The sequence below is a fragment of the Lissotriton helveticus genome, chromosome 11 (assembly GCF_964261635.1).
Source record: "Lissotriton helveticus chromosome 11, aLisHel1.1, whole genome shotgun sequence".
In the NCBI taxonomy this organism is placed as follows: Eukaryota; Metazoa; Chordata; class Amphibia; order Caudata; family Salamandridae; genus Lissotriton; species Lissotriton helveticus.
The window spans coordinates 972,553,815-972,566,979 of NC_136072.1; the positions used below are offsets into that span (position 1 = coordinate 972,553,815).

The following is a 13,165-nucleotide window of genomic DNA, read 5'->3' on the forward strand; positions in this document are numbered from 1 at the left end:
CTGAGGATAAGCAACGCAAGGGATGTTATGGAGCAAATTACAAACTGGTTGTCAAATTATGTCATTTAAGAGATATAAACGCAGGACAATAAAGCACTTTAGCTGACCTTTAGAGGAACCCCCCCCCATCTGCTATATCTATGATAACGTACCTCCATGCCGTACATCAAAGTGATATTGAAAGTCACTGAGGAGTTTATTTGACCATGTAGAAGAACACGGTCGAAGGTCGAGTTCCTTCCTAAGGTAATGGAACTCAGAGGAGGCTTAGAATATCCTTTTGTTGTACAACAGAGAGTATTCTAATTCACACTATCACCCTTCCCACAAACTGCTTAAATCCTTGGTGGCTGCTCTTTCATATGAAAGATAGAGGGCCCCATTAGGATGGTGGGTGGTCTTTGTCCGCCCGCCATCCTATCGTGAAATGCGACCGCCCTCCATAAGGGTGGGAGTCCCATGGGGGCCATTAGGATGCGCCCGCCACAGTGGCGGGTGCATCCTGCATTCCTGACATTGTGGCGGGCGATGCACTCAGCACCGCCCGCCACAATGCCAGGAAGGCATGCTGTGCACTTCCATGCACAACATGGCAGGCACCGCGTGGTGCCTGCCATGTTGTGCATGGAACTGCAAGGGGGTACCATAGGTACCCCCCATGTGCACCCCCCACCCCCAAGGAGCCCCTGGGGGCCTGCAACGGGCCCCTGCAGGCCGATTCCACATGCCTTTCCGTGGCGGCAATGCCGACATGGAAAGGCATGTCCCAGCACACATACTAATATGGCTGGCAGTGTCTAACAGACACCGCCACCATATTGAACCCTTTTCCGCCTGGTCGACTTGTCGACCGTGCGGAAAAGAGGCAGACGGTCTTTCCGTCCGCCGCGGACCCCCCAGCCATAGCCAGCTTCCCTTCTGAGTTATACAGGTGGTTTGCACCCTTATTAGTGAACCGCCTATTAGAGGTGTATAATGAGGCCTTACAAGCGCAGGCCTTACGGGCCTCTATGAGGGAGGCCCTAGTAATCATGATCCCAAAATCAGGTAGGGATCCACAGCTACCGATTTCGTAAAGACTGATCTCGCTTTTAAATATGGACATGAAAATCTTGAGTGGTATACTAGCGGCTCGGCTCTTACCACATATGCCTTACTTGATACACCCTGATTAATGGGGATTCATCCCCAAATGTAGCACGGCCCATAACTTATGACGGTTGGCCCACATATGGCATTCCCCGTCCTTGGAAAGGGAGAACCATGTTTTGGCGCTGCTGGGCGGTCCTGCGTGCAATGGGGGAAGGAACAGGATTACTTAGGTAGTTACAACTGTTGTACCCATCTCCTCAAACCCAGGTGCCAATTTGTGGTATGATTTCATGGGCCTTTACGCTGAGGTGTGGCACTACACAGGGGTGTCCACTGTCGCCGCTTTTATTTGCGGCAGCGATGGAACCTTTGGCGATAACTTTGAGGAAGCAAATGGATGGGTGGGGGATTATGTTCGTGACATTTATCATGTGGTTTCTATGAACGCAGATGATACCTTGGTGTATATTCGGCAACCAACGCAAGCAGTTCCTATACTATTAGATATAGTGCAGAGATTCGGTGAAGTATAAGGACTAAAAACAAATTCCAATAAGTCAAAGTGTTGGACCTGTCAGCCTTAGGGTGGTCTTCCCCAACCTTTTTGCCCTTTTGCCTCCCATTTTTACCTTACCTTTTGTTGGACTTAGGTCTCTGGGCGTCTCAACACTGCTAAACAGTGCTGAGGTGCAGGTGCTCTCCCCTAAAACCTTGTGAGGCTGGCATATCTGCCAAAAGCCACTGCTACCGCAGTAAGGCTTAATCCTCCATAAGCTAACATTGGGAACCTCCCCTTATGGGATAACTTCTGACAGGCACCTAATAAGTCTGTCATGTTTGGACTTGTTGGACTCGGGGCGGGGAACCCTTTCCAATGATATATAGGGTTTGGGCACTACTACGCTAGGGATCCCACTTTTATAAAGGGGACCTTTTCCTGCCTACACTTAGATTAGGCTCTGCAGACTCCTCCCTCCCCTCTGCATACTGATAGCCTGCCTGGGTTGGGATGTGGGAGTGGTGATTCACACCTTCTTCCCTGGGATGAGCTGTGATGGGCTGCCCACTGTAGCCTTAACGGCCTGTCTCTCGCCACTGTGACAGCTAGGTCAGGGAAGGCAGGGAACATACCAGAACTCCCTGGACTCTTCCTGAAGCCCCTACCCCAGACCCTTCCAGAGACTTCCACCACTTTCTAGCCCCTGGACTGTAGAATATATAAGGGAGGGTCCTGGCCTCACATTTTTGTTACACTGCTGGACCTGGAAGAATCCCTGCTGGAGTGAGGACTGCTGCGCAAGAGGATTGCCACTGGGAAGGAGGCTGACTGCTCCAAGAAACTGCTGCCCCACAACCTGCTGAGCTGCCCTACTGTCTGCTGATCCTGCCCTGCATGGGAGACTGCAACATCACCACCAGAGTGTCTCCACAACATCCCAAAGGAACTACTTTTCTTTGAACAATATTTTAAAGAGTCTTCAACCTTTTAAAGATTGCCTTTTTGGGACTGCACTCTTTTTAAGTTAAAGGAAACTACCTTTCCTTGGACCACAGCGTTTTAAAGACTGCCTTTTGGAACAGCAACAACAACACTCTCAAGATTTGCCCTGCACCGCTGTGCCTGCCCTCAGCATCGCTTGCCCCGTGATCCTTGCTACTTGAGTTGCCTCTGCAGTGCTGGGGAGTGCAAGACTATCGCCCCTAAACCATCACTGCCCAGGAACTCAGTGGACTACGTAACACTGTGGGGTAACTGAAGCGCTGTGCCTGACAATCACCACCGCTGCCCGGGGTCCCGAAGGCACTGTAGAGCGCTGTGGAAAGGGAAGCGCTGCATGCCAACCTCATTGCCGCCGCCCAGGGCCTGGAGGTGTTGGGTAGCGCCGTGGGGGGCAAGCTGAGTGTCCAAATCATAGCCGCCCCGGGGGCACGGGAAACACCCATTAATTGCCAAATCTCCGCCCGTGACCTTACTGCGCTGGGGAGTACTGCCACCGGTTTGCGCTGTGTGAAGGAGGGCTGATTAGCTGGGATCACCGCTGCCGGCCCGGGATAACTGCGAAGATACCCCCACGACGTCAGAGGCAGCGCCGCGCTGGGATTGGATCCAGCGCGGGACGTTGCCTAGCAACCAGGGGGGCTCACTGTGCGGATACCAAGGAAGCCGGGCGGAAGTGGGAAGGCACCCGGTCTCGCCGTGCCACCCAGAGACCCAGAAGTAGCTCCAGCATCGAGGGAAGCCCTGAGCCTGCGCCGGTCCCCAGGTACGAATGCGAGCGAAGCTGCTTGGAGGTCAAAGTAGGCAATAGCGGGCTGCGGGGTCCAGTGAAGCCCGATAGCGCGACGGCAGGGAATGGTGCAACCGGCCTCTGGGGAGCGGGGACAATTGAGGCAAGTCCCTATCAAAGTCGGGTGTGTTCCCACGCCAAATGCAGCGGGACCCCATCTCAGCGCCAACTTGACCCCTTTTGCGACTGCATCCTTACTGGGGCACGGCGGGGGAGCATCAACGCCGGGAGGGTAACCCTTGTGGCACCAGGACTGTCTTTCTGGCTTCGGCGACTGGATCTCATTTAAAGGGGCATTAGTTTCGAACTGACTCTGCCTCCCATCATCCAAAACACCCTTCTCCATACAAGCAGGGTGGAAGGGACTAGTATACTTTGCACTACAAACTGGGCACGTCACTGCTTGTGCTGGAGGACTTGTTTTTGCCTTAGTGTTTTACCACTGAGAGACAGCCGATTGCAGGGACCTCTGTGACAGCAATCCCCCAGACACGTGACTGAGACCTGTGATTCTCTATATGGGGAAATCGGACTATTCTTAAACTGTGCAGTATTTCCAGATCAAGATAAGTTTACTTGCTTTATATGCGACTGGATTTATCTGACTGCAAATCTTGCCTGGAAACTAGTTTTACCTGCTTTTGGATCTCGCATAATTTTTAGATAAAGATACTTACATTTTTATATAAAACCGGTGTAGTGTCTTTTCCTTTTGTGCGTGTTTCACTGGGAACTGCTGGTGTGTTGCACAAATACTTTACACATTGCCTCTGAAGTTACGCCTTTGCTGCTCTGCGCCAAGCTACCAGGTCGGACTAGGGTGCATACCCCTGCCAACTAGAGACCCCGGTTCTAACACAAAGCTACTTATAATTTAACGGCTGGCCCAGAGGCCTCAGGATTTGTTACCAGTGGTAGGACTCCGATGGATGGAGGTGGGTTCCAAATATCTAGGAATTAGACTGCTGCATACACCCAAGTGACACCCGGAGCTCAATATAGGGAAGATTGTAGAAGGTATACAGGGTTCGCTGCGCTTTTGGCAAGAGCTACCGCTGTCCCTAATGGGCAGAATTGCTATTATGAAATTTATCATTTTGCCCCCGTGCTTATACATGGTACAACACTCGTTCTATAAAATTCCTAATTACTTTTTCAAAACACGAAATAGCCTGATAATAGAACTGTTATGGGGCTCTAATCATAAAAGGGTAGGTCTAGCGGCTATCCAGAGAACATGGGAAATTGGGGTGCTGGAGATACCCTGTGTAGAGGTTTACTATATGCCTTCCCAGCTACAACATGCAATTAATTGGCTAGATGAAAATGATAACTCGGAGAAGAGGCTCCTATCGAGAACCTTCACAGGAGGCTCCCTACCAGAACTCTAAGAGTTTCCCCTACTTGTCCTTTCATAATTCAACATGTAGTGAAGGTCTGGGAAGATACTGTTAAAGAAGTGACAGGCCTGGCCCCATACGCCCCTGATATGCCGCTATGGCTGATACAACCCTGCTCCAATATTGCGAACTCTATGTCAGTCCAAAAGTGGAAAGAAGGCGGTTGCCTGAGAATGGGAGATCTCTTGGCAAATAAACAATTTATTAGCCTAGAAAAGGGAAAGTCCACTTTCAAATTAGGAAAAGGGCAGTTTTTACAATAAAGGAAGATCTCCCAGGTGACCCAAGAATTATGGGCCTCCTTTCCAGAGGAGCCACCTGAACAGAATGTGCTTCAATTAATACTTTACATTGTCCAGGGACGTAGCTTCATTTCCCACTTATATCGAGCAATCCGTAACGATATGATGGTTTGGACACTCTGCATCCATACACGGTGGTACAAAGCTACGGCAATCCCCTGACAGCGCAGTAATGGATCAAAATACATAAAGGGGTTAAAGGAATAAACTCGAACCCACGGTTTAAATTGTTTCAATACAACTTCGTGCACCAAACCTAAGTCTCCCCCAAAACACTTAGGGGCCGATTCCGATCCGGGTCGGAAAGCTCTCTGACCGAGCTGGATCTGGAGTGTTTTCCGACCAAGCCGGAGACCTGCAGTACGACCGAGCGAGTACGATGTGGCCGTATGCTGCCAGACTCGGTTCGGTCGGACTCCCATAGAAGTAAATGGGAGCCGGTCGTACGATGCGTACATGGGCTCCCATTGACTGAATGGGTACGTCTCGCACAAGGGCCCCCCCTACAGTGGGTTTGCATCGGTGCCATCCGCACCACACATGCCTGTGTTGGGGAGACCTTTGGGTCTCCCCCTGTGTTTGAGTCGTAGAGCTGCGGGTAACAGGGGGTCCGACGTGGACCCCCAAAGGCAACTTCCTGGACGTTTTGCGACCCGGACACTCCTGCTCGCACCGGCTGTCCGGCGCGCGCATCGTACTGGCTTGATCATAAATCGCATCATTGCACGCCACGGACACCTTATGGCCGAGACGTACAGAGAGGTTTGGACCCAGAAACGACTCGGTCAATGAATTTCACGTAGCTCGCATCGTACTTGCTCACTCGTACAGCAGTACGAGTAAGGCGGAAAACACGCGTACAGCTCGTAGTTTTTCCGGCCGGATCGCGTTCGGCCCCTGTCCGACCCGGATCGGAATCGGGCCCTAAGTAGAATATATCCGAACCATACAAGTCGCTGTCCCCATTGTAAGACACCAGAAGCGGACTTCTTACATATGGTCCAGTCTTGTCCGGTCATAAAAACCTACTGTACTGAAATTTTAGCCAAATTGAAAGAATCTACAGGATGGGAGGTACCTACAGAGATATATGCACAGCACTGTTAGACCTACTACCTACCATCTAGAATAACAGACTAAGCAGGCCACTTGCATTGCTGGGACTCGTACTTACAAAACGTCGAATTGCCATATCATGGATGAGGTCCGCCCCATCACGCACAATGATGTGGATGAAAGACGTAGTCAAATGGGCAACTGCAGGAGCAGTGCGAATGAAACAGGTTAGGCATGATGAAAAAGTGGAGGATGACTTATAATCATGGGCAACAATGTTAATGTATATGAGAGGTACACTACCATTTACGACACCTCCTGGTCTGGACTCTGTCCGTTAGGATCATCCCGTAAATTACAGAAAGGAGACGGGCGGCAATAGGATAGAAGATGTGAAGATACACGATAGACAAATGTTGAAAGCATGAGAGATGTAGTGCTAGCATAATAACATGGATGTGGGTGGGAAGGGAGGATTAGTTGGGGGGTTACAAAGATTTTTTGGGCAATGAAATTATTGTTTATGAATAGTACAACATGTATGTTTACGATCACAAATGAAGTAGCAACTAATTGTCTGTTAAGGACTGGGATGGAGAGGGGGAATGTCTACTCAATTTCCTGATGTCTCAAATATGTATCTATACTTCATAACGTCTTTATATGTTTTAAAAATGCCAATGAAGATATTTTAAAATAAAATTATAAAAAATCAGGTTGTCCCTTCCCATACCTTCATTGGAAATGAGCTTGATCCCCCCTTTGCCATAATTCTGTTTTTATATATTACCTTATTTCTCCTCTGATGCAGGTCTCTCAACATTCCACTCCTGCTCAAGGCCTTACACTGCCATCTAGTGGCAGTGCCAAATAACTGCAAGATTGTTTAAAATGCCTTTTTTTAATCTTTGAACGAGGGTCACTTTGTTGCACTGAAAATCCTTGCACTAACTCTAGATTGTTCCCTTCAAACACTCCCCCGCTGTAACACAATTTACAGAGATGACATTTCTTATCATAACATTTCACAAACCCCGTTTCTTTGAATCAGGATCTCGAATTTTGGACAGTAATTGCAATTGGAAAAATAGGGCCCTATATTTGAGAAAATATCTGAAGTTGTGCTGGGTTATGTTTTTCGGTTTTTTGACCTAGTTAGGGTCTAAACACCGAAAAACATAACCTAACAAAGTGCGTTAACATTTCCTTTATAATCTTCCTTTAGTCTATATATGTTAACACTGCCTAAGAGACATCTTCCTGGCAAACGTATAGAGTGATTTTACTATTGCACGTAAGAGCATCTTCATAACTAATTGACAGAGTACCTGAGCAGACGGGCTCGGTGGCGCTCCAGTGGGGCCTGGACGCATTGATGCATGTTAGCACGTCGGGTCCTTGCAGTTCATATCCGAGATAACAATGGAAATGGGCCTTTCCGCCCGCGTGCAGATCCATTACTGTGACATCTCCGTAATCAGGCCTCCGGGGAAAGTTGCAGCTCAGCATAAAAACTACGAAACAACAAAAACATAAATTTGAAAAGGAAGGCTCGGCGGCAGCATATGTCTTGAACGGGATGATAGAAACAGAGAAACAACAATGAAACAGATCCTCAAGTCATCATTTTTTCATGTTCCCCTTGTATTATAGAATAAAATGGACAAGCATGAGCGGTGAGCGTCCTCCAATCTATATTTTATCCTGCAAGAGAACTCACAAGCAGTGGGTTTCATCCGCAAATTGCTGAACGATTACATTTTTATTCTGATTGCACAGTAGCGTAAAAGTAACATACATAGAAAAAGGGAAATAATGTATTTAGTTTTGTTATAATCAGAACTAATCTGATCTGGAACTCTCTTCCACCCAGAGTGCGTGGAATCACATCCCTTACTGTATTCAAAAAGGAAGTAAAAAGTATATTAATGAACAAACTAATGTCCTAAATCCAAGTATGGGACTTATATGGCTGCATGTCTTTTATCACATCCCATGTTGCTCCACAATTGTTTGCTAATTAATGTTTTTCATGGGATATAGATCTGTGCGGCTGATAGCACAATGTCTAATGTAATTTGTTCTGCAGATGCTATTGCTCTACTATGACAATTTGACATGTTGTTTGTATTGACTACCTTTTTCATGGCTTATTCTTCTATTGTAAAGCGCTCTGATACCCTCGTGGGTCACGTTCGCGCTATATAAGACTTTATAAATAAATAAAATAAATAAATAATTATACCCGACTAGAAGAACTAAGATAGGGGGCGGGGGGAGTGGTACAAGAAGTCAAATGCATCTGAGCACCCAAGGAGAGCAAAACTTGTATTTACAATTATGTACAATGCATCCTTTTACATAACCAGTGGTTCAACATCAGGTGATGGGCAGGGTACTATACAATTGCAAGGAATCTGTAAAGAGTGGTCTTTTTCCTTCCCAACCATTCGCGCTATCTTAACACCGTCAACATTCCAACTTAACCCATTGGCTTGAATAACCCACACATTATTTTGTGGTGCCTGAACGTCAATGTGCCTACATAGCGCTTGCATTGGTTTGGGGTTTTCATAAAAACAGTACTTCGAGGAAAGTTAGATTCCTGTGCTGATACCACAGAATTTGCTGTTATTATGAGCTTTAAATTGCAATACTGACCCACTTTAATTGCGCTAAATGTATCTTCCACAACAGGGTTAACTTAAAGGGTGAGTTAGTCTGCCGGGGTTTGAACCTGTGACCCGCAGGATTCATAAACCAATCAGCTAGAAGGTATTGACTAACTGAGTTACCTCATAGGATGGGCTAGTGGTTGCCCCATGTATAATATAAATCTAAACGAGTTTTCAATGAAGATGATTTATTTCAATCCTTAGTATTGTTGCATCTCAATATATGTTAATTTATGTTGGTAGTTTAAGACTACATATCCCAACATGCGTTGTCAAACACGCATCTTGACTTTTGAGATCCAGCCATACTAACTCACGAATTGACCCCAGATGAAGGCCTGGATGGCCGAAATGCCTTGGGACAAGTGAAGTGTTTGACAATGCATGTTGGGATATGTAGTTTCAACACATTTGTGGGGATGCAGCTAATCATCTTCTAGTGCAAACCATGTCTGTACACAACATAATATTGGTGCTGTGCACCGGAATTAATGGGGTCTTATTGGCATGAGGATGCTCCACCAAATATAAAGCCCCATCTTCTCATAAACAGAGACAATCCATTGTTCACACTGGCAGGAAAACCCCAGAGGTAGATGCTGCACCCCTTCTTATCATGAATTGAATAATCTAGGGTTCATACCACCCACGAGAAGGAGAACATACATTTAGGTAGTATGAACCACTCACTTACATAATAAGGCCTAATGATTAATGCTTAATGGTTACAAAATATGTATGAAGATATAATGATAACATGTTTGAGAAACTGTTTTTTTAAAGGGAATTCAAACTTACTCTGATAATGAAGTTGGAAAGTGCCAATTCCTTCATCTTGGAAAGTCCTGAAGTAAACTGAGATTGTATTTGTTGGGCTTCGAATCACCTGACCTTCAACCAATAGAGTTTCATTGGCTAGTACAACTAGCCCATCTTCACCAACTCCACGTATAGAAAGCTGTTCTCCCTCTGACAAGTTTACACTCTTTACCTGTGTAACATAAAATATACATGTGAACTTTTTTCAATGGTCCTGCTAACAAATGTAAATATATCTGATACACTTTTGGAATGTGAATTATTAGTAGGGGTAAGAATGCACTCATCACTAGCAATAAGGCCACCAATGCAATATAAGGTCTAGCCAAGGTCACAATACACTAGCTACTGGCTTAACACTTGGTAGCTGGCTGTCAGCAGGCCGGCTTAACTCTGGAGACAGGTATGCAAAGCTTTTAAAAGAACCAATACATTAAATAAGTAAGACAACACAGAAGAATGATCCCATACCAATTTAAGAAAATAGGCAATATGTCTATCTTTAAAATGACACCCAAATGACAAAAATCCAACATCGGTAATCGGAGATATGAAGTTTTGAAGATTAAACACATTCTAGTGCTTGAAAACAAATAGCACCAACTTGGGACCTCTGCTTGCGCTTGATCGAGACAAAGTCAAAGTTTGAGACTGACTGCAAGGGAGCCCTTGTTGGTTACACTAAGCAGGAGGCCGAGGTCAAAATTTTACCTTCAAACTTTAAAACTTTTCTGGAGGATTATATCTCGACGGCGAGCAAGGCACCCCATCAGGCCGGATTGACTTGGTTCAGTGGGTGCCCGCGTTCAACTCCTAGAGTTTTTGATCTCCTGCGCTTTCAGTGGGAAAAAACTGAAATCCAGGCCGGGTCGCAATTAAACGTAGTGGGCTTGACTATTTACGTTGGGTCGGTCCATGGACGGAGCTTTTCCCAAAAGTTGCTCCAAACTTCTCCATACTTCTGGGACTTCTTCCTGAAGTTCCTTTCGAGGGTTCAACATGTCCAAAACACAAATCCAAGAGTCTAGAAGCTCAGCGATGGTCTTTTGAAGTTTGGAACTACAATTCCCACAATGCACCTGGCCAAATCCTTAAATGTCCACTGGACCGTCTGTAAGGAGATGAGACAGGGAAGCTCTGTTAACCTGTCGCTTTCAGGAAGTCCACTCCTTAATCCTTTTTGAAGCAAGGAAAAGTCCTCCGGACTGTAATTCCAAGTGTGCAGCAGGCGCTGTCCTTCAGAGTGCAATCTTGTGGGGTGCAGATCAGGGTGCCACCAAAAAGCATGACACCTTCCTCCAAAATTAGACATTTTCTTGTCCCACATAGCACTGAACTTAAAAATTCAGGATGGAGATATTCTCATCTAGGGAGTAAGAGCTGGCTCAACCAACCCACTGGTGTGGCTCATTTCCTTTAACACTCCCATTCCAGACATCCTGCAAATTTCACTATTGGGGCTGCCATCTGCCGGGGAGAGGGTAAAGATAGCGGGTAGGCATGGCTGGTATTTCTTATATGTCCTGCTTTCTTTAAAGCCCAGTTTGATTCATGCAGCCCCCGTCCAGGCCTGTTCTCTGCAAATGCAGAGCTCCCCCCCCCTATAAAATAATCTCTGTCTCTGTGCAGCCCGCTTATCACCTTATCAAAGCAGTTTGGCTAAGCCTGTTAAGGCTGGCCAATAAGGAGAGGCTGCTAGACGGCAACAGTGGCAAGTTGTTGGATTTATCATTACCAATATTTTAAGCCCTTGAAATCATATTGTAGCTCACTTCTATCAATAGTTAAACTGTATTACAGTACTCCCACGTTTGCCTATGGAGCTAAAATGCTACATTGGGAAAAAACGAAATTGGCAGTTTTTTCCCTCACCAGGGCATATAAAATATATTTTACATTGTCCCTGCTTATAGTTACATTGCACCTCACCCCTGGGGCACCTAAGAGAGACCTTAAGGGTTACTAATATGTACAAATGTACAATAAAAGGTAGATTACCTCTTTGGAAGTACCTTTAATTCCAAAGTCAAACGTGCATATAATTTACTTTTAAAGGCAGTCTGCAAAGTGGGGCTACCTTTAAAAATGACAGCAGGCAACACAGCAGTGCACACTCCAGTGCAGTAAATCTACTGGGTTTCTAAACCTCCCAGCCCTATTATACACAAGGGACTTATATGTAGCTTGATTCACCTTCCCTTATTACATACACAAAGGACACACAGGGGTCTATCATTCAATCAATCAATCAATCATAGGCATTTATAGAGCGCTCTACTTACCCGGAGGGTCTCAAGGCGCTAGGGGGGGGGGGGGTGCTGCTACTGCCCGAACAGCCAGGTCTTGAGCTTCTTTCTGAAGGCGAGGTGGTCTTGGGTCAGGCGCAGGTGGGTCGGGAGGGAGTTCCAGGACTATTGTAATTATAACTAATTACTATATATCTTTTCAATCAGAGCACTGGCCCTAGGCCTGGTTAGCAGAGCCCAAGGAACAGTCAAAGTCAGTTACCACAAGTATCAGTCATAAAATGGAGGTGAACTGGGTAAAAAATGATGACTTTCTTGCATACCCTATTAATCAAAATGTGGTTGCAGTAGCTGCACTCCCACATGCATGATCCTTTCACGAACTACTAAAACCCATCACAAAGGGGGGAAAGCAAGATCCTGTAAGAATGAGGCAAAGAGGCAGGAAGTGTCTTATATTGGATCAAAGAGGCATGAGGTGGGTTCAAGATTATGCAGCCTTGGGGCAAGGTGCACTAACATTTAATAGCACAGCTCCTGAGCAAAGCTTTGGGCACCGGCAATTTTTCTTACAAGTTATGTACTGGCGAGATCCAAGTTAATCACTTGCCTCAATCAGTTTCTCTAGGCTACTCATGCAATAGAGCAAAGACAAGGAAACAAGGAGATGATGGACGGAGGGCTGAGACTTTTCAAACACTCCCCCCTCCCCCCACGAGTCACAGATCTGGGTTGAATCCATCATCATTCTTTAGATCACTTTGCCACCCCAGTTCAGACCCAGCCATATGCAAATCAGTCTTGACCCTGTTCCTCATGGAAACAGTCCAACCCGAACTGCCAAGACAGGTCTTCACTGGACCGGAAACAAGCATCCTGGGACCGATTCAGAGTAATACCCCTCATCAGTCAGGCTAGCTGTGAGCAAGGGACCCAGGTCTGAGCATACTCTGCCAACTTAGGGCGAACAAAGCAAGCACAAGGAGATGATGGACTTCAAAGACTGAAACTTGTTAACCTCAGATGATGATGGATAAGACAATACAGGGGGCTTGTTCACAAAGGATTAATTCAACATTTAAGACTCACCTACACTTTAAGAATGTACCGTACAACTGTGTAATTTATGCCTGATTCATAAAGCACTAAGCGGTATAAATGGTTGGAATACATACTTGTAAAATACAAACAGTTCCTGATTAAATAACGCACTCATACTCTTATACATAAATTTCACAAGTAGGTATTCTTTGGTGCTTTTGCATAAAATGCAGAATATCACATGCT

At 46.1% G+C, this 13,165-nt stretch overlaps 1 protein-coding gene across 2 annotated transcripts in view; it reads right to left on the reverse strand.

Moving 5' to 3' along the window:
• Positions 1 to 13,165, reverse strand: part of SEZ6L (seizure related 6 homolog like) — a 1,424,144-nt gene that overhangs the window by 666,742 nt on the left and 744,237 nt on the right. For both annotated transcript variants that reach the window (XM_078667320.1, XM_078667319.1), the window contains exons 4-5: positions 9,612 to 9,804; positions 7,467 to 7,652 (exon numbers count right to left, since the gene is read on the reverse strand). In XM_078667320.1, the coding sequence (XP_078523446.1) occupies positions 7,467 to 7,652; positions 9,612 to 9,804 (379 nt within the window). The remainder of the gene's footprint in view (positions 1 to 7,466; positions 7,653 to 9,611; positions 9,805 to 13,165) is intronic.